General features: G+C 44.5%; 5 protein-coding genes across 11 annotated transcripts in view; 2 read left to right on the top strand and 3 right to left on the bottom strand.

The window, feature by feature from the left end:
* The first annotated feature begins 3,499 nt into the window (after positions 1–3,499).
* Positions 3,500–7,913, top strand: LOC108152508. 3 transcript variants are annotated; one of them, XM_033387473.1, is made up of 4 exons: positions 3,500–4,300; positions 4,367–5,977; positions 6,044–6,139; positions 6,200–6,280. In XM_033387473.1, coding segments are annotated over exons 1-4 (2,280 nt in total). In that variant the 5' UTR covers positions 3,500–3,728; the 3' UTR covers positions 6,201–6,280. The 3 variants fall into 3 exon arrangements, with proteins under 3 accessions (XP_033243364.1, XP_017137387.1, XP_033243365.1); XM_017281898.2 differs by having other exon boundaries at positions 3,501–4,300; positions 6,196–7,913; XM_033387474.1 differs by lacking the exon at positions 3,500–4,300 and having other exon boundaries at positions 5,885–5,977; positions 6,200–7,913.
* LOC108152509 (AP2-associated protein kinase 1) lies at positions 7,905–9,987 on the bottom strand. Its single transcript, XM_017281899.2, has one exon. It carries the CDS (start codon positions 9,799–9,801, stop codon positions 7,954–7,956), a length of 1,848 nt encoding a protein of 615 aa, XP_017137388.1. The 5' UTR covers positions 9,802–9,987; the 3' UTR covers positions 7,905–7,953.
* Positions 9,988–11,017: 1,030 nt separating this feature from the next.
* On the bottom strand, positions 11,018–18,361 carry LOC108165346. 3 transcript variants are annotated; one of them, XM_033386910.1, is made up of 6 exons: positions 18,317–18,361; positions 15,545–15,877; positions 15,059–15,085; positions 14,573–14,903; positions 14,315–14,500; positions 11,019–14,250 (listed from the first exon to the last, which is right to left on the bottom strand). In XM_033386910.1, the coding sequence occupies exons 4-6, from the start codon at positions 14,668–14,670 to the stop codon at positions 11,715–11,717; spliced, it is 2,820 nt and encodes a 939-aa protein (XP_033242801.1). In that variant the 5' UTR covers positions 14,671–14,903; positions 15,059–15,085; positions 15,545–15,877; positions 18,317–18,361; the 3' UTR covers positions 11,019–11,714. The 3 variants fall into 3 exon arrangements, with proteins under 3 accessions (XP_033242800.1, XP_033242799.1, XP_033242801.1); XM_033386909.1 differs by lacking the exon at positions 15,059–15,085 and having other exon boundaries at positions 11,018–14,250; positions 14,315–14,503; XM_033386908.1 differs by lacking the exon at positions 18,317–18,361 and having other exon boundaries at positions 11,018–14,250; positions 14,315–14,503; positions 15,545–15,988.
* On the top strand, positions 17,406–18,302 carry LOC108152512 (uncharacterized protein C16orf52 homolog A). Its single transcript, XM_017281905.2, has 2 exons — positions 17,406–17,592; positions 17,667–18,302. Exons 1-2 carry the CDS (start codon positions 17,487–17,489, stop codon positions 18,065–18,067), a joined length of 507 nt encoding a protein of 168 aa, XP_017137394.1. The 5' UTR covers positions 17,406–17,486; the 3' UTR covers positions 18,068–18,302.
* A 990-nt stretch (positions 18,362–19,351) lies between the features above and the next one.
* Positions 19,352–20,894, bottom strand: part of LOC108152507 (adenylate cyclase type 2) — a 34,145-nt gene continuing 32,602 nt past the window's right edge. For all 3 annotated transcript variants that reach the window (XM_017281895.2, XM_017281896.2, XM_033386907.1), the window contains 2 exons: positions 20,596–20,838; positions 19,352–20,537 (listed from right to left, as the gene is read on the bottom strand). In XM_017281895.2, coding sequence (XP_017137384.1) covers positions 20,406–20,537; positions 20,596–20,838 — 375 coding nt within the window. In that variant the 3' untranslated portion in view covers positions 19,352–20,405. The remainder of the gene's footprint in view (positions 20,538–20,595; positions 20,839–20,894) is intronic.

The following is a 20,894-nucleotide window of genomic DNA, read 5'->3' as shown; positions in this document are numbered from 1 at the left end:
GGATGTAGATGCTGTAGAAGTCTGTGACGCTTCTGCTGTTGCTACCACCTGCCGCCCTCATGGCAGTCGAACTTCACAGACTGGAAACCACAGAGGCGGCACTTCGAGTGAGGTCGACTCAGGCGCGAGTACATACGCACCGCACCCATGACCCGTAGGTTGACAGAGTCTTCTGGAGAGTGGCTAACCGGGTAAGGAAGAAATTGGCGACACAGAGGACCGATGCCGCGGATAAACTGCTATCGCAGGCTACAGCAGACGTACACTCAAACTATGCCCTTTGGAAGCTGATAGGACGCTACAAGCGGCAACCTACACCCCGCTTTCCGGTAAGGAGGTCTGACGGCTCATGGGCTAGAACAGCAATGGACAGAGTGGAGGCTTTTGCGACGAATCTGGACGAAAGATTCACCCCATTCCGGACGACATCTAGTAGAAGAGCAACTTAAGTCCAAGAAGGCCCCTGGCGATGATAGGATTGACAATGTTGTGGCAAAGGCGCTACCAAACAGCGCTAATCTTTAATGCGTCGCTAAGATTAGCTTGCTTCCCAAAAGCCTGGAGATGTGCCCATATAATCATGTTGCCAAAGCCAGGAAAACAATCGGAAGACCTCAACAACCATAGACCAATTAGTCTCTTGTCGACTTTTGGCAAAATTTTTGTGCGCTGCATCCTACAAAGTCTGGAGTACTGGAGTCGTCGCTGGTCAAAACAGCCATGCCAAACTACCAATTTGGGTTCACCCTTCAGCACGGTCTACCCGAACGACTGCACAGGGTGGTGGAACACATGATAGACGGTTTGCAAGACAAGCAGCACACTATAGCTGCTTACCTGGATATTGCGCAGGCTTTCGACCGGGTGTGGCACCAGGAACTACTCGCCAAGATCAAAATGATGCTCAACCCTCACCCTCAGCTGTATGAAAGTTTATCAAAGTTATCTGACGGAGAGGACCTTCCGTGCAGTCCAGAATGGTGCAGCTTCTTCGATCAAGACGATCAAGGTAGGAGTACCACAAGGCAGCGTGCTTGGGCCGACACTGTACTGCCTATGATGCCACAGACAATCTACAGCAATACCTCAAACTGTTTGAAAACTGGGCCTGCCGATGGAACATCTCCACAGACCCTGATAAATGTGCAGTGTCGCCGCACACTTTAAGAATGGGCTCTAGCCCTGGTGTCTTCCTGCTTGGGAAACTCGTGGAGCAGCGTAGGAATCACACATACCTTGGACTTACACTGGATGCACGTTTAACTTTCGGCAGTCACATCCGTAGCGTGGGGAGCAAGTTGGTGGGTAAGGCCCAGAAAATGATCTGGCTACTTAAACAAAGCAACAAGCTCAGTTTAAAAAACAAAGTCATGATCCACAAAGCCATACAAGCCCCTGCCTGGAAGTACGGCATTGAGGTGTATGGGATTGCCGACAAGTCTAACCTTGCGCGGATCATGACATTCCAGAGTAAATTTCTGCGTAAAACCTCCGGAGCTGAGTGGTATGTCCGTAACCGGGACATCGCCAAGGACCTTAACTTACCACTTGTTGGTGATGCTATCAACAATCAAGCGAAGAGCCACCCTAATCTACTGGCGAGGCGTCTTGCCAGATCCAGATACCGGCGTAGGCTGGCCAGAATACACCCAGTCGACCTGACCAACAACCATCCAAGAGGACCTCTGCCCTAGAAAACCTGGACACATAATTGAACCAAATAATATCCTCATCCAAATTCTTCGACCTTGATAACAGGCTTTTTTTTTTTAATTATCCTAATTTTTCTGTGACTGTTGTACAAGTTGCTCTAACAGTAACAGCAAACGACATAATTTGTATCAGTGATATTATTTTATAATCAAAACTACCAAATACAATCCTAATTATAATAACAAAATAAAAGTATATCAAAAAAGGAGTTCTTTGTCAAATAATATCCTATGTAGTTTCGGTCCAAATAATATATTATAAATTCTAAATTAAACGCAAAATGTTCGGTTTCCGAAATATTCTGCAACTTGCCGATTTTCGCTCAAAGAAATAGCCAGGTTGGATACCCAGCGATCATCTGTTTTTATTTTAATCGAGAAATTTTTAATTTCAATAGAAAGTTCGGTGGATGCCATGACCAAATGACGCAGCTAATGGCCAGCTCGTGTCTGTATTCACGGCAAAGCATTCAAGGCTCTGGCAACGCAGGCAAGGAAAACATTCTCACCACCGGACAGACGTCGTCCAGGAACATTGCATCGCAGCAACAGGGTGGACCGTCCTGTATGTAGCAGCAGCCCCGGCGTATGCCCCAAAGCCAGTCATCTGTTGTGCAGCGCCACGAGCCAATGTACCAAATGTATCCCACTCAACACAGCCGCCATTTCAGTTTCCCGATCAACAGGAGCAAAATCCTTGGCAACAGCGACCTTCTCGACTTCCTTGTCAGCAAAAGCAGCAGTTTCCATGCCAGCAGCATCAGCAGCAGCAGAAATGTTGCACCGAGCAGCAGCTTCCGTGCCAGCAGCAGCAGTCATCTCCCCCTGTGGCATGCTTCTATACGTATCAAAGGGTCGCTGTGGCATGATTTGACGACGTATGATTCGTCGTGTCTGGAAAGTCCATCCACTCCAGTTCTTCCGGGGGCATCTGTTCGAATATCCCGTAGAGGCGCTTCTGATTTAGGCACACACTCAATGCACTAATGTATCCGTTCCGTATGCACCCCTTGAACACCGTGTCGCACTTCATAGCTGTCAGTTCTTTGAGCCACTCCTCGCGTATTCTTGCGAGTTGGGATGGAATGACTCTTCCGGTTGGGCCTGCAGTCCAGCATCAGAAACAAATCACCACCTGCAGCAGCAACAAAGGTGATACGGCAGCAACAGCAGCAACAAAATCAAAGGCCCAATCAATAGCCACAGCCACAGCCACAGCAACCTAACCCGCGTCCAAATTTTTCCAACCGATGCCGGGAGCAGCATCCTTTTAACAGCAAAATATGTGCCCCCATTTGTCGCAGTGCTGCCCCAACTGCTGCTACATGATGCCGCGACGCTGGCCGCTGTAATTTTGCAATTCTTCCGATCTTCCGGTTAAAATTGATGCCAAAAAGTCAACAATAACACAACAATAACAATAAAGTCTGAAATTGGCTTACAACCTTAAATTTATTTTATATTTTACTATTTCTGTTGCTCCAAACGATGTCATTTAGCATCGTTTTCATTTCGAGCCATTAATTGAATGTGCGAATGGACTTCTGGAACAGGTTTGAATCTGTATACGTGCCTAAGAGCATACCTTTCAAACGCCCCTTTGCGTTTCTCAAAACACTAAACACACAATCGAATAGATCAGTGCATATTTCATTATTTTCTTGATTACCTGGCACTTTCTATGGGATCGAATCCCGATTGAAATATGGTGTGTGACATGAGATTTTCATATATATATTTATATATATATATATATATATATATAGGAGTTTTTTGTCAAATAATATCTTATGTAGTTTCGGTCAAAATAATATTTTCTAAATTCTAAATTAATCGCAAAATTTTCGGCACTTCCCGAGCGAGTGCCAGAAAGTGGAACTGCCCTCCGAAATATTCTGCAACTTGCAGATTTTCGATTAAAGCAATAACCAGATTGGATACCCAGCGATCGTCTGTTTTTATTTTAATCGAGAAACTTGTAATTTCAATAGAAAGTTCGGTGGATGCCATGACCAAATGACGCAGCTAATGGCCAGCTCGTGTCTGTATTCACGGCAGAAAAAGGTTGAAAACACCAGGCCTGGCACCGTGTTTATGTTTGTGGATAAATCCGGTAATGTTGTTGAGGCAAAGAAGTATGACGGATATAACTTCAAAGATGCCAGTAATCCTTCTATGCGAAAAAATGGCACACAATCAAGTAAATCGTATACAGCTTCGGTTCAGCAAAGAGCCCTGCAGATAATGAAAGCAAATTTTCCACATGATGGAGGCTCTCAAAAGGTCTCACCGCAGAAAAGTTCCCCAAATGAAGGCAGTTTCTTACGAATGCCGTCTGGAAAAAGTTCACGGCCTAAAATTATTGGGGACAAAAAAGGTCCCCTCACGTCCTCGGGTTTAAGGAAAGGCTCTCAGAAAAATACTTGCCAGGAACTAACAGACAAGAAGGCAAGTACAAAGCACCTCTCCGGGGCAGATGAAAAGGCTTTGGTCAAGGCCAAGTCGAAGCGTACGAAAATCAAGTCAAATCCCTCTAAAAAACGACCTGCAAAGTTGGCGGTGGACAGTATTAATACTGATGGTGTTTGGTAAGTGGGATAGGTGGAATATCGAGCTAAGGAAGCCTAGGGATACAGTTTTGTTCTGCCTTATAGGTTCGAGTGCAATGTCCCCTTTCGGGTCAAGATACCTTTCCCCATTTGTACGCAAAACCTGTTTGGGAATTCGCCACCCGCTGGCCCCAGTATGAATAACAATACCATCTGCAAGTGCGGATCTATTGTCGAGGCAGAACAGGGACGAAAAGGGGGTAGCCCGCCTGCCCTCCCCCCAATGTGCATCACAATGATTCCTGGCATCGATCAGAACACGCCTATCGACCAGTCGACATCCTCCCATTTGGCGGACCTTAAGGAGACCTCTGGGAAAGCCAGGACGAACACGGAGAGGAGGTTTAAAGGTGCCAAGCGATGTTCTGTTTGTGAGACTTGCACCCAAACTGGCTTTAGCATGGAGCAGGAAGCCCTGTCGAATCCTCTGTTATCCTGCCTGGAACAGATCCGACAGCATTTGCGTGCTGAGGCCGAGAAGCAGACGACGATGCAGAAATGCGAGTGCCGATGTTTTGCTGAGAAGTCCACAAGTGTGAGGAGTGTTGACGGTAAGACTGTGAAGGGTAACGCAGCACCGAGTGCTGCTGCAGCACCTAAAAATAAGCGAAGAAAAACTCCTTTGAAGACCCAGAAGATAAGGCAGTTCGAGGAGAGGTTAAAATCCTCAAAGAAGGACGAATGGAATGATGTGGCGTTCGAAGAAGATATGAGTCAAGACCAGCCCGGATGCCAGCCCGGATGCCAGTCCGGATGCCAGTCCGGATGCCAGACCGGATGCCAGACCGGATGCCAGACCGGATGCCATCATTGGCCCACGAATATGATCTGTAGACGTATGCGGGTCTGTAATGCGTGTCCATTTGTTCAATCACCGATGTTTGGCCATGGCCAGAGAGAGCCACCGGCATGTTGCAAGTTAAAAGCTGGCGAATCAAAGAGGTCCGCCTCTGACATAGCCACTTCTGGCTTCTCTGGCTCTGGCAATGTTTTGGCTCTTGAGGAGACTTCGCAAAGATGTGACAGTGAAAGGGACGATTCTCTTCTGTCCACACTCCCAAACAGTCTGCCTGGAGATTGTAGCGTAGAATGTTGCGCCTCAAACACCACAAGCGACGATAATCGGAACTCTGATCGGAATAATGATAGTTTCTGTTCAGCTTGCAGACCAGAAGGTGGAGTCTCAGCCAGTCTCAGCCGAAGGAACGATAGACACCCTGGAGATCGCAGCCAAAAATCACATGGTTCTTATGTGGATAAACAAATGTCAGATGACAGCAAATCAGAGCAAACGGATGAGGAACTCGATTGTGATCGTGGTAGCGTGCCAGTAAAGGGTCTGAAAAGTGATGAACGTCCTCGAATGAAAATGAAACCTAAAGAAAACCGAAAAAGTAGAAACATAAAGTCAAGATCCAAATCGGCACCAGCAAATATCAGATGCAGATATGGTACGGTTCGACCATTCGATGGTAAATTCTTCGTAGCCAAAAAACTAATCATTAAAAAGAATGAGCTTATTGACTGCGGATCTACACCTACTACTACGGATCAAAGTGAGTGCGAGCTCTGTCTCGGTAATGACCATCGATTGGAGAGGAATGTGGTAGATCGGCAGGTCTCTGGCGGAAGCGAGGAGCCCGAGAAGAAAGTATGGTAAGAGAGCTGCATACGAGCATTAACAAAAAAGTTGCACCTATCGAGTACATGACAATCTTTTAGTTCCAACCAACAAAAACAACCGTTGGTGCTGGTACCTTTTCGCCTAGAAAACAAAAATAGTGGAAAAGCACTAGTCAAATGTCAGGCAAAGGAATGGTAAGTAATTACCAGTATGTTTTAACCAGCCTTCTAGCCATGTTGAAACGTTTCAGGCAGAACCTGACCTTGACGAATGTGACAGAGGCAATGCCCAAGAAATTACCTGTAGCCCCGGAGTCTTCAAATCGGGATGCCTCTGGTTCAAGTCGAGCCCCGAGAGGCACTCGTCCAGCTGCTAGAGCTGCGCCCAGAAGAGCTTCCCCCTGCCCACCAACACTCGGATGTCGGGGTCGCTCAGCGCAACAGGAGTGTAGGCCTTACCCATCGTCAAGAGTAAGATGTCCACGCCACCCCAATGGGCCACCACTCTCGCATCGAAATGTGATGAGGAATGCTGATGTTCGCAGCAGATGTACCAGACCCGCAGCTACGCAACCTCCGCCGAGAAATGCTTCGCCTGCTCGCAGGAACCATCAGCAGGCAACATTAAGCACATTCATGGTATATGGGATAAGACCTGAGTGCAGGGGAAGACGACAACTCTCTCCTTCAGCAAGCAGGAGTAATAATCTAAGCCCATCCGCTGTTCGCCTTGATTGTAGCCGTCAAAATGGGCTAAACGCATCCATTGCGAATAGCTGCGAATGCGACTCCACATCGAACAACCTTCAGCATCTAGCTGGAGCCAGTCCGAAGACCATGACTCCTCCGGGCTCGGAGCAAACTTTGACGGAGCCAACCCAATGTTCCTGCTGCCTGTTCGCCTGCAAACAACAGTGCAATAAATGTAGCGCAGAAACTGTGACCCTGATGCAGCCCAGACCGATACGGAGTAATGGGAGCTTGCAGAGCGATGGCTGTGATGATCAGGAAGCGTCGGCTAGGGAGGACCACAGCCTGATCGCCGAGACCCCGTCCTGCTCTGATGAGGATAATCAGCTCCAATCAGGCTACGGGCCACCGTCGTGCCACTTTAGGTGCCAGCACTACGCAGCAGTTGCCCCAATGCGCTGCAATCAGAGCTCTTCAATGGGAAGCTTTGTTGGAAATCAGTCGGATTTTATGATGGGAATGGAGTTCCAGTCACAGTCACATCCGTATACCTGTTCCCAGCAGAGCTGCGACTGCTCTGTGTGTTCGAACGCCACTGGCCGCCTGATAGACCCGCGGGATATTCTACCCACAATGTCAGCGCACTCCCCGGCCCTAGTGCAGATGTCCTTTGAGCCAAACCAAATGCCAGTGGGGGCCTATCAGCCGCAGATGCAACAGAGCTATCAGACACAGATGCAACAGAGCTATCAGCCAGAGCAATCGTTTCATCAAGTCGAATGCCGTCCCAATCATATGTACGGTAGTCAATTTCCTTTCTACCGCCCTGAAGATTTGAAGGAGAGCGTCAGAAGTATGCCAGTGGGGTTCTATGAGCAGACCATCAACAAGTACAAGATCGATCCCTTGGATTCAAATTTTAGGCCGCCATCTCTGGGCTCATCCTTCTTCCAGCAGTTCCAACACCAAATGCAATCCAATGCCTGTCCCCTGAGGAACCAATGTCAACAGCAACACCAATGTGCGCCTATCTACGGACATTCCAATCAACATTGCGTCCATCATCAGCAGCAGCAACGGTCACAGGTGCAGATGCAGGCTTCTGTATGCCACTGTCCCTATTATATGATCCAAAATTCATTCCCGCAACCGCAACAGCAACAGGCACAGCCACAGCCACAGCAACAGCAGCCACGAAAGAATACCCAGTTTAAAGACTTTGATCAAACTGAAATATAATACATAAAAGCAAACAAATAAAAGACCAATTTCGGATCAATTCAATGTTTATTTGGTTTTATGAAAAAAGACACCGTTTATCAGTCAGTTTTCTGGATAAGGCTGGTCTCTTTGGATAGCTCTGATTTGTGATTGGTTGGCCAGGCCATCACCGAGGTGTACCGGCTGATGCGCCTGGTCAGCAGACGGGGCATCGGAGTGCTGGCAGAGGGTTTCATCAGCATGCAAGTCCTCCCAAAGCGAGCCATATAAAGAGAAGTGGATTGCTTGCCAACAATCGATGTTGAATCGTTCCTGCCGAAGGTATTGCCAGCCAATGAACGGGGAGGTTCTTTGTCCGGAATAGCCTTTGGAACCCTTCCGGTCGAAGGCTTCACCTGCTGGTCCTGCTTGGACTTCGGTTGCTGTTGCGGGCTCGGGCCGAACATCCTTCTCAATCCCTCGCGATTCACAGACAACGAGCATGTATCGCTGGAAGCTGGTACTTTTGGACGCTTGGTTAGATAGCGTCGCTGCCGCTGGTTGCCACATGCCACGTTTTGCGATTCCACCTGCTGTTGCTGTTGCTGTGGCTTTTGTTGCATCTGTGGATTATTGCAGAATGATCCACAATGGGGGCACGGATGATGATAGGCAGCGTTCATTCGACAGCAGTTGGAGCCCATGCCAGTCGTGGTCATTGGATGACAGAAGCACTGATGCATGCAATGGCTTAAAGCAGACGGCGGATACGGATACCAACAGCCAGCAATGGGATATTGTTGCTGCTGCTGTGGCTGTTGCTGTTGCTGTTGCTGTTGCTGTTGCTGCTGTGGCTGTTGCTGTGACTGCTGTCCCGATGGCTGTAGAACTGGTGCGAACACATGCTGCGCAACCATTGGCATAGCATAAAGATTGGGCTGGCAATAGTTCAGAGAAGGATGCATATGTAGACCCGTTGCTGCTGCTGTTGTTCCCGGCGGTGGCTTGAGCGGACAGCAATTGTTGCTACAACTATTGCAACTGCTGAAACTGTTGAAACTGTTGCTGGCGGACCTCATGGCACAACAGCTACTGCAGGTGCAACAGCCGGGATCCGGCGTGGCTTGACGGACTGGGGGCTTTAAAGGGCAAAAATGGCAATAGTTGCCGCTGGGACAACGGGCCATGCTCAAATATGGCTGACAGGGATACATCATAGGGTTCACCGATTGCGAAGCCGATGCAGGAACGAAGCTGATGGTCACATGTGATGCAGTATTGGTCATCGCTTGCTGCTCACTTGGCTGACTATTCGTGGCTGTGGAGAGACGAATGGCCTCGGACATCTGTGTGTTGTTGCTGGCTCCCTCTCCCTCCTGGCCGTTTCTCAGATTGTGCACGGTGTTGAAGCGGGTTTGAGGAGGGAGCAAACTACACACACTGTTTTGTGATGGATCCTTAGGAAAGTCGTCTGTTCTGATCTCGGTCTCCTGCTGGACGTTGATCACTGAACTCTCTGTTTTATGTTCAATGCGCTTGCGCACCAGAGCATCCTCTAGGACGACAAAGGAGGGCTTGCTCCTTAGATCTTCCCCATTGTAGACCTTCACGAAGCGCGCTAGCTCTCCAGAGCTGCTATTCTTCTGGCATTCAACGTCTGAGGCCACCTGCAGGGAGTCGAATGCCTCTGTATCGTGGTTGATTAAGGCTATGCTGATTCGCTGCTTGTTGCTTGACGGAACCGGAACTTTCTCCATTCTTATCTTGTTCGCCGCAGAGCAGACGCCACTGCACATCCTGTCCTGGCGTTGATCCGGCTCATTGGTCCTGGCCCCGGCTCCCTTCGGACTGATCTCGAGCTGACCTTCGCTGTTTAGGGCTATGACAAAACTGCACTTGCCAGCCTTCTCATCGGTTAGGTCTATCAGGTCAACAGCATCTGGATTTCCAACGTCTTGCGGTGCCATCTTCCCGAAGCTGTACAATTTTTGTTTGATCCGAAAACGGGAGGGACACACAGTTTATCTGTGTCTTTTGTGTGCTCTTCACAACATTTAAAACATTTCAATTTTGAAGTGATTTGTGTTTAGGCTATCTTGATATACGAGTACTACTAGAGAACTAAATTTATACAATCTCTGTATAATTTCTGTCTCATAAGGTTGGACAGAAAAATCAATTGTCATATATCATATAAGAAACTAAGTATTTCCACAGATATGAATCAAATTTGAATTTGTGGTACACCCGGGTGTAAAAGTAGAGCCGCGGTCCTTGCCGTGGTTCACACCTTTTCCGCTCGTATTTGTTTACCATCTCTAGTTGTAGAGGACAGTACTGCCTCATATTTAAGGCTATCTAAAGTACAGTAAACTCTTCTCTCTGTATGGGGATACAATCCACAGAATTGCTTCTGCACTGCACATAAAGTCAGGGAATGTTGCCATACAGAAAGAGAGAGCGCAAAGAGAGTGGGAGAGGCCCTGACCAATATAGTTTCTTTGTGATCTACACTGTCTTGTTTGCTCTCGTTCTTTGAGCTGGCACTCCACAATGCTGCACTCTTCTCACAGCTCTCATAACCCTCAGTGCGATAGGGAGAGAGACGAGCAGAACCAAAGGCCGATTTCTAGGAAAAGCTTTGAGCTGCATACGCATGCACTTTTTTTCACAGCTTTCCCAGTTCCCCCCCCCCCCCCCCCTTGGTCCTTCCTTCAAAGCGTTCATTAAATGCGAAAGTATCATCCGTGCAATCAAACGCATCCAAATTCCAATCGAATCCTTAGGCCACGAGGTTTAGTTCGTGTGCCATAAGAAGAGTATATTAGAAGGGTATATTAGATATGTGGCGAAAGAGGATGTGTGTAACACCATAAAGTCGAGCCCTCGGAATCGCTATAGCAATGTCTGTCCGTCCGTGCTTACGAGCGCCTAGATCTCAAAGACTATTAGAACTTGAGTAACCATATTTTGTGTCCATAATCCCGTAATATCGAACTGTTACAAGTGTATTTCAAAATTTCGTCCCGCCCTCTCGCTCTCTCTCTCTCTCTCGCTCTCTTTCACACCTCCGGTGTAAAAGAATAATTGGTGTGAGAATAGAAAAAATTTTTTAAGAAAAATGGAAGCCGATAAAACTGAATATATAAAAACGGTTCAATGGATTTTAATGAAATTTTATTTTTTTTGAAGAAAATCAATTTTTCTCTTTTGCGAACAGCGATATCAAACGAAATATAAAACGTATTGTATTAAATACATAAATCATAGGGTCACGTATATGTACATATTTATACATTCGTTCCCCTTCGTTTTTTGTATTTTAATGTTTTTATTTTCATGTGCTTATCCGTTTGTGTGGGGAAAAAAAACAAAAAAAAAAATGGAAATAATATACAAATCTACAGCATTATGGGAACATGTGAGGTAAGTCTTTATCCTTTGACTTACTCTTTATACTTTTTTCTACCGAAATTTATATAGAATTATATTATCTATATTTTTAAATTGTTTAACGTAACGTAATGTTCATGAACTGCTGGGCATGCTGCCTCTGGATGCAGACCAGAGACACTAGATGTTGGAAGCTACTTGTCGGTTAGAAATTGCCGCAAAATATTTGATTTAATGGTAAAAAAAAAATATATATATACAGTGAATGAAAGTACTCGTATATGTACGTACATACATACTACTTGTATTTCTTAAATGTATGGGTATTCTTAGGTTAGGTTAGGTTGAATGGGTATTCTTAAGTTTGTATAAATATTTTACTAAATTCGGAATTTATCTTAGGACGTAACATATGTTATGTGTTGTTGGTAATTTCTACGTTAATACTATAATCACAATCTATTCAATTCAACTGAACTTTATATTATCACTTATTTGTTCGCATATTCTCATTGAGATAGCTCGAGACATAGTTTGTGATAAAAGTAGATGCCGTTTCCCCTGCCGAACCGTACTCGCGGTCGTGCCCGGGTGCTCTCTGCTCCTGACTTCTTTCGGGTGTAGATGGTTTGTAGATGTATTGAAAACGATAGGGGGGGTATGTGGAGGAGGAGTCTGTGGCGGTAGCAGCTGGGGGATAGTGGACTTCTACGGACGGAGTCGGATATGCGACTCCTCTACGCTCGTTGATTTCACGTCGTAGCTCGACATCTTGGGTCTTGGTCCTTTTTTTGGCATTCTCGCAGCTGGAGAACGGTGGCTTTCTCTGCAGAGGAGCCAATGGCATGAGTTTCGCCTGAAATTCACTTCCTGAAGCGGCAGCGGTAGTTGCAACATTCAAAGGCAGCCTGTAGGAGGTGGATGATGGATATATGTAGGGGGGCGGCTCAAACATGGCCGTGTAGTGTTGCTGATGTACGCGCTGCTGGTGCTGTTTCTTCTGATGTTGCTGCAGCTGCTGTTGTTGTTGCTGTTTCTGATGATACTGCTTGTGGGACTCCTCTACTACCACCGGCCTCTGCGGGTAGTGGTACAGAATGTCCGGCTGCAGCTGCGGCTGATGCTGCTCCGGCTGATGCTGCTGCGGCTGATGCTGCTCTGGCTGATGCTGCTGCGGCTGATGCTGCTGCGGCTGATATTGCTCCGGCTGATGCTGCTGCGGCTGATGCTGCTGCGGCTGATGCTGCTCCGGTTGATGCTGCTCCGGCTGATGCTGCTGCGGCTGACGATGCTCCGGCTGATGCTGCTGCGGCTGATGATGCTCCGGCTGATGCTGCTGCGGCTGATGCTGCTGCTGCAGCGGCTGCTGTTGATGGAATGGGTTCTGCAACAGCAATTGTTGCTGATGCTGCCGCCAGGACAACACGCGCTGCCGGTTACGTATGCGCACATCCAAATATTGGAGATCTGCTTTCAGTTTTCGCTGCTGCTTCTCCTTGTCCGCATTCAGCTTGTCCTCTGCCTTTTTGCTTTGTTTCATTTTGTACTGAAACATATGCTCATCGCCCGCCCGCTCGTTGAGAATGGTCGTGAGGGCTGTGTGGAAGAAACGTGCTTGTTTTTCTTCCTGGAGCTTCAGGTTCTGGTGCATGACCTTCAGTTTCTCCAGCTGACCAATGGACTCGAGTATATTCTGCTGACACAAGACCTGATGATGCTGCGCCGATAAGTGCGGAATTGTGTGATGCTGGACGGGCGGCTGTGCAAAGAGATTCTGTAGCTGTTGTTGTGTTTGCGGAGAGTGGCCCGGATGTGGGTCGAGGCTCTGCTGCCTCCACGGATGCTCCATTGCACTGGGAAGTGCTTGCGTTTCCCCATCCGCATGCTGGTGCCTGTACCTCTGATTGGTCAGATCCATGGCACTGTTGTGGCAGGCGCTGCTTGGCTGAAATTGGTCCACACTCGGGAGGACGCTATGATGCAGTAATCGCTGACAGAGTATAGAATGTTCTCCTGCCGCTTCTGAGGACGTGGCGTTTGATGTAACCCCAAAGGGACTGTTTACGGTTACGGGAACAGAATAATAATGAGCCTGTGGCTCGGGTCGGGCCTCAACCCTGGGCGGAGGCTGTATATGATGGACGGACGGATATATCGGGTCGTTTGGGATGAGCATGGGCGCCATCTCCGATTGCTGGTGTGGCTCCGGTCGGGGTAGCTGCTGGGTCTCGGTTAGGATTCCGCTAATTTGTTGCACCCGTTCCTCCTGGCCTTCAGCTCTTTCTGCACCTTTATTGCGTTCTCCATTGTTTTCTACTTCGTTGTAGTTTGCCATTGCTTCCACTTCCGGTATGTTCCTCAGGTCATCCAGGAGACCCATTTTTAGATCGAGAAATTGGTTGTCTGGGTTGTGCCAACGCAAACAGGGATATGGCTGATCCGATGGAACCCCCTTCTCCGACATCAACTGAGTGCTAACTTTAATCACGCTGTGGCATTGATCCTGCATTGAGTGTGGCCCGCTTGCTGGATCGGGCACTACTGATTTTTTCTTTATGTCATCATCAGCATCGTCGTCATCGTCAACAGGGAGCACCTGGATGTGGATCACCGGGTCATTGAGAGCACTTTCAACATTTAGATTGGGCATATCTATGGGCTCCTCCTTCGTAGCCATGGGGTTTGCTCTGAGAGCATCAGCTTCCTTCGTTTCCATACTCGTATCCTTTCCATTGCCATCTGCCATGATCATTTGATGGTGTGTGCTATCTGCCGGCTCCTTGGAGCTGCTTTGTACACCAGCCACCTGTCCCTTCTTCAGTTTTTTGGCCACGAATCGGGCCCGTCCAGTTCCAACGGGAAACTTGAGCATGCGGAGACAATATTCCGTGTTGCTGGATAATTTATCAACGCTATTCACTCCCGAGCTGGCTCGCTGTTGCAGATTGCTGCGTGCCAGATCTTTTGGGATGAAGAGGCGTTCTTTGGAGAACACGCTGGCCCTACGCTTCTTTGTCTCGGCTCTAAAAGAAAACATGCATTTTTCGAACTATTATTTGAACCAAATGAAATATAATTTAGGCGTACATCGAAAGCGAATGCCTTTCCTCAAGCACCAGAGGTCTGTTGTCTCTGTGTGTTTTGACTGGCCTACGCTTCAGGCTCTTATATGCAGGTTTTGGTTTATCAGAAACTTTCTTAGGCTTTCCCTTATCGCTGATTATATTCTCCAGCGACTTTCCATCAAATGCTTTGATTTCCTTTGGCCGATTGCTGCTGAATTAAATATGTTAGTGATATAATTTTGGGTATTCTATTTTGTTAGCTCCCTTGTCAACAACCTACCCCTCGTTTGTGGCTTGTACCGCGTCCACATCCAGCCTACTCATTGGCTGAGATCTAGAATCAGACACCTGCTGTAACTCTGGTTCGGGCGCGACCATGTCGCGTCTGTAACTGCCACTGCCAGCCAAGTTGCACTCTCCTTTTAAGGCAATTACACATGTATTTATTTACGGGTAAGCTTTGTTTCCTTTCGCCAGCTCGTCGGGGTTAGTGCTGGTGCTGGTGCCAGGCGGGGCTCCAAGTCGGTTGGGTTTGAAATTTGATTGCTTTAATTGAATTCGCAAAACAATGCGTTGTCGGTAGGAGCGAATATGAGCTATTAACTGTGTTGCTGTAAATAAATAATGAAAATAAACTAGAGCATACTTTCGTGGAAATTTCTTAGGTCGATCGAGCCAGTGTGCCAATGTATATATCCTTAATTATATTATAATGAAAGCGATTTTGTACATTAATGCCTAGATTTAAAACTTTATATATACATACCAATAGATTTTATCCCAAGGGCTTGTACTTGAAAAAAAAATAAAGGTTTTCACTTAATTTGTAACATTGAAATGAAATATTTAAAATAAATAATGTTTTATAAATCTAATAAATACATTTCATAATTAAAATAAATATATTTATATTTAAAATACATAAATATATTTAATATTTAAATTGAAATTATTTAATTTTTGAATTAAATATATTTCATTTTTAAATTTAAATATTTAAAATACCATATTAAGCACTAATGCAATTTATTGATTTGAAAGTATTTTTATTAATATTTATAATACTTGTATGTTTATGGAAATGTAGATTCCCTTTAATTTCACTAATGCTTGTATTTCCAACGTAACTTTAACTGAAATATTTTTTTTTATTGTTTTAATTTTGTATATTTTTTTATTTAAATTTTAATTAGGCTGTTTTGTTTTAGTGTGCTACTGTTTCTCTAAGTGTTGAAAATCTTATGCTCTTTACCTGCTCGATGGCACTCGTATTCCTTTTTATCTGGATAAATCCAACTCCGCCACAATGCATCCCCTTTCAAGACATATCACACTATCCGTCATATGAATATTGTATGTACTCGTCAATATTTGTAAACACAAATGGAGCTCTGTTTGGCAGTGCAAAAATCAAATCTTTAACTGTATGCCGCCTGTCCACTCTCCCAGAAGACACCCCGCAGACCGGATCCGAAGTGTTGTTTTGCTGCCGCACAGACTGTGCTCAGATTCGTCCACGTCGCCGGCGAAATACGATGCGCGCTGGCCAGCCAAGGCCGCCGTAGACAGGCCTAACAGGTGTAGACTGGCACAACCGAAATGAGAATGAGAATGAATGCAATTGAAATTCGCTAATAATATTACATGGCCCGAGGGCGATAAAAGCAACAGCCATTCAAACGTCGGTCCCCGGCAATTATGGGGTATACCTCCCACCTTCAATGGAAGGGCGCTGAAATAATAACGCACACCCACCGGCTCGCTCTCCAATAGATATAGCCGTCCAGATATAAGCTTACGGACCCGGACACGGACAAACCTACCCCTCACCTGACCCCTTATCTAGCGTTCAACTGGAGGGACAAGCAGACTAAGGACACGTCAGCGCCAGCTGACCAGGCATGTGACGTGGCCGCTACGCTTAAAATTCTATATTGTAAGTACTATTATTATTTTTATACTCGAGGCTACTCGAAGTAGTGCCGGTGTAAGTATAAATGCAATTATCTTACAGATCTATAAATAGTTCAATGGGAAAGGGAGTCGAGTGCGAGCACATCTCTATTACTCTTTTTTTTTAAATAATAGAACCAATTTGAATGAATAAAAATTAATTTTTAATTTGTATTACAATTTGAGCATGTACAATTCATTTGTTTGCTCAATTTAAAAACAACTGCCAGTTCTAGTTAAGCTCAGTTGATTTGAACTAACTCCAAGAACAAGCATAAGAGAGATGTGGTCTATCGATTCTGATATTTTCTTAAAAAGAAAAAAAGAAAAGAAGAAGCAGAAAAAAGGAAGAAGTTGCAAATCGGATTGATTTTAGGAAATATATTGAGAGAATAAAAAATAGTACAAAGAAAATAAGGGAATGAACATGCTATCGAAAAATGAGTTCATGTAAATATCAAATATGTGATGGCACATATTATGTAGAACAATCGCTATAGCTGCAGCAAATATATAAAGCAATGATAGGGTATATAAACTTCTAAGCGCAGGCCGTTTCAATTTCGCTCTCTCTAATCGTGCTTCCCTGCATCGCACCAAAACGTTCCTCAATTTCCACTGGATTGCATTCAGTTTTTTCAAGCAATTTCACTTTGGCGCGCAGTTCTAGCGATTATCCTGTCGATTGGATTCAAATATGTAGTTACCATGTAGTTACCATGTAAGACAATTTACCTCTTTTGTTTAAACCTTTTTTTCTACACAATCAAATATAAGGGAGTGGTTAAATTTTTGTAGGAAAATGATTCATCAATCAGGGCTGAATATCCTGGCTAGCACGTAAATTTCAACCGAATTTCAAAATCGATGATCAAAGACAGAGAACGATTAACCCATTGTCATACAGTGGGTATTAATATACAGTTCACGAAAATGATACAACTTAAAGATATTGTGGCCCTTTTGTTTTTGTTTAAACAAAGATAAATAATTTATCTAGAAAAATATTTTAGAAATGGTACTATTTTCCTTGTTCAACTCAAGTGGCACGTCTGTTTAATTAAAAGGGGGGTTAAGTGGGCTAAGTTCGTTTTTACATCGGTATATTTGCGGTATACATTGAAAATTAGACGGTATATTTCTGAGGGTCAGACCGTATATTTTACCACTGAAGACGAAGCAGAAAGAAAAACAAAACATTTTCCAATAAAAACCAAAACAAAACTGTTGTACAGAATAATATGGATAAATTAACAACAATAAGTGCCACGCTATTTATGGCCGCCGATGTGTTCGCCATCGTGAGTCTGGCGCTGCCTGATTGGATTATTACCGAGTCGGGCACAGGTGATGCGGAAGTGATGGAAGACGGCTTTCCAAATCGCATGAAAACATTGCTGACAAACCCTATTATATTTTAGGAGACATACGCTTGGGACTAATGTGGACCTGCATGACCCTCTACAACCGGCCGCAAGTGTGCTACACCCCCGACCTACAGCCCGAATGGCTGATTGCATTGGTATGCATTTTCATGGGCTGCATTTGCATCACAACGACTGTGATCCTGCTGGCCTCCTCGTCGTGCAATCGAAATGTCATACCCTATGCCCGATGGGTGGGCTTTGCGGCCATGGTGCTGTTCTGCATGGCCGCAGTGGTCTTTCCATTGGGCTTCCACATCGAGGAGATCGGGGGACAGGCCTACCAGCTGCCCAATACCTTTAAGATTGGCATATCCTACATTATGTTTGTGCTGGCACTGTGGATAACCGTGGTGTCGGAACTGTTTGCGGGGAAGGTGTGCTTGCCGCACTTTTAGAGACGAAACGGTATCACTTGGTTCTTGATATTGTTTGCAGTTTGCTCTGTGATTTGTTATACGTTTTGTTTCTGTCTTTTGTTTCTCATACTGAATCTTTAGCCGAGAGCCTTCTCCGCAACACACAGATCCGTCTTGACCTAACGTTCGGACTCGAATCTCTTTCTTTAGCTCTTAATTAGTTTTAGTTTATACATTTTTATAAGTCAAATATATACATATATTTATTTCGAAAGTAAGCGCACTCACACTTAACCTGGGAACACGCACTGACGCACTGCCACTTGCGACGCTTTGATGGAAACTGAAATGCTGGAGCGGCAGATCCACTTTAATCGCCACTTGAGCGCTGATTAGGGGCTTTGCGCCCCTTTTTACTGGAGATCGGGAAACGCTGACCAACCACTCCTTGATGGAATAAACAAACCAATCGATCTGATGATATTCGATGCCAGCCAAGGGAGAACTTCGCTGACTTAAGCATTAATTTGCCTAGATTGTTTATAGAACAGAATTCTGTTTGTAAACCAAGATCAGAGCGAGACGAACCGATCTATTTTCTCCGAAGCAAGGCACTTGAGAAATTTTTGTTTCCAATCATAACAATTTTTGAATTAGGGAGGGGTATTCGTATAAGGGGTCGCTTAAACCGCTTTTACTATCCACTTTCTATCCACTCAAATCAATATCTGTCTATAAAACATTTCTCTATCACATTAACTAGTGGCAGACCAACATTTGGAACTGTTTTCAGTCGTCGTTGAGGATCATGCGTACTGCTGTTGTAATTGATTCAAAATTACGATACGTGGCCCTAGCGGTGATTGTTATCCTTTATAGACTCCCAAAGTAATCGCCTAGCACCGTAGGTAATCAGCATAGAAACCTGCGGGTCGAGCTATTTATTACTGGATGAAGGATTCCATTCAAAGCAAATAACATGTTCAGCTAATGAGTTTTCAATGATTACTAATTTTATTTTGGTGAAATGTGCGTCTTTTATACAATTGGTTACAATGGCTTGCAATGGTTTTACCGCCATAAAACGACGGTCGCGTTTTGCAGCCATAAATACATCATTACTGCCTGTTCCATTGCCTATTTGTTTAGGTCAATGGTCCATCTTCACAGCATATTTATTTGTGTTCTCTTATAGTCTGAAATAGAATCCCAAAATTGGTAAGGATCCTTTTGACCGATGATATTACCTGACCTACACTCCATGACCCTTGAGAACTCTGGAACATCTTGTACAAAAATATTCTTGAAAATAAAAACCACATATTTTAAGGATTTAATTTATTTACTTATTAATATTCTACGAGTTTTCATAGATTCAAGCTAATTTAATAATATCAAATACATATATTTCAATGGATCTATTATAGTTATAGAACTACTGCATTTTGAGGATTACATATATGCTTTGGATGCATTTTGTTGTTTTGTTTTGAATATAGATAGCTTAATAGTTTCGGGAAAGTAGAGAGTTTACAAATAGATTGAAATAGAAATCCATCTGTGTTTATAGCAGGTCTGTTTCCATCGGAGGTATAGTGTACATATTCTGTTGGGATATGTTAGGTACTCAAGATGCAGTTTTTGAGCTCATATTTCTCTTAAAAATAGTTCACTTTGGTGGCCTTTATCTTAGACAGTAATATAGATACATGTAGCATCGTTATTTGGGGCTCTGAATAGTTAGTAAAAAAAAGTTTTTAGTAAAAAAATATATAGAGTTTTAGTTTGAGTTTGCTTTTGATTCTTTAAAAGAATTAAAACTAGTGTTGCTCGAAAGTATATAAACAGTATATGATCCATGGCACATAAATATACATAAATATATTGATATATAACAAATTATTTATAGTAGAAGAAGGGAAAGTACATACATACTCGCATTTTTAAATGTGAACTAGACTGGCTCAGTAAATTTACTATAAGGATATAAGCATATATTTTGTTTGCTATATTTATTGGGTGATAATTTCTGGGGATTGATTTGCATTTTCTTTGTCTCGCATAATTTTAAATCGAATCGTACATATGTATATAATTATTCGCTGTTTAAGTGATCGTTATGCATAAATCGTACGAAATATTTAATAACATTTTAACATCTACCAACTAACTAAAAAACAAAATTTTGGCTAACAAATACTTAACATGTTTGTGTGTGTGTGTGTGCAACGTATTTTAAATGCTTGCATATTTATTATAAACTAAAATGAAAAGCTAAGCAAATAAATAAGAAGATGCCTTGAAGTGACGCTAAGATTATGCATATGTATGTGTAAATATATCCTTTAAATAGTATCAAAGTCCGTCGAGGATGTTTCTACAATTTCCCATCGAATGGTGTCTTTACAAAGTAGGTGACTAGATTGCCCTTGCCCTTCACGTAGGTGAGGCCACGGCACTCGCACTCATAGCCGGCGGCCATCAGTATCTTTGCTGTATTCTCCGTTGTCTGTCATGGATGGAAATATATATTGTAGTGGAATCTATGGTGCTCTATGTAGACTCACCTGTAGTCGTCCCATGACGCCGCACGAGTCCATGCGGGAGGCAACGTTAACTGTATTACTCCAAATATCATATTGTGGCTTCTGGGCACCAATCACGCCCGCAATGACCGGGCCATGGTTGAGGCCGATGCGGAGACGGAAACGTTGAAACGATTCGCGATTAATCGAATCCAATATGGACATCAAAGCAATCGCAAACTCAACCAATATGACCACGTTGTGCTCCTCTGTGCGCTTTTCATCCTTTTTATTCAGAGCGGAAAGGAGAGAGAGAGAGAGAGTAAATTGCGTTAGTCCTG

This window comes from Drosophila miranda, chromosome XR (genome assembly GCF_003369915.1).
Source record: "Drosophila miranda strain MSH22 chromosome XR, D.miranda_PacBio2.1, whole genome shotgun sequence".
Lineage (NCBI taxonomy): Eukaryota > Metazoa > Arthropoda > Insecta > Diptera > Drosophilidae > Drosophila > Drosophila miranda.
This window is presented reverse-complemented; position numbering and strand designations above follow the sequence as displayed.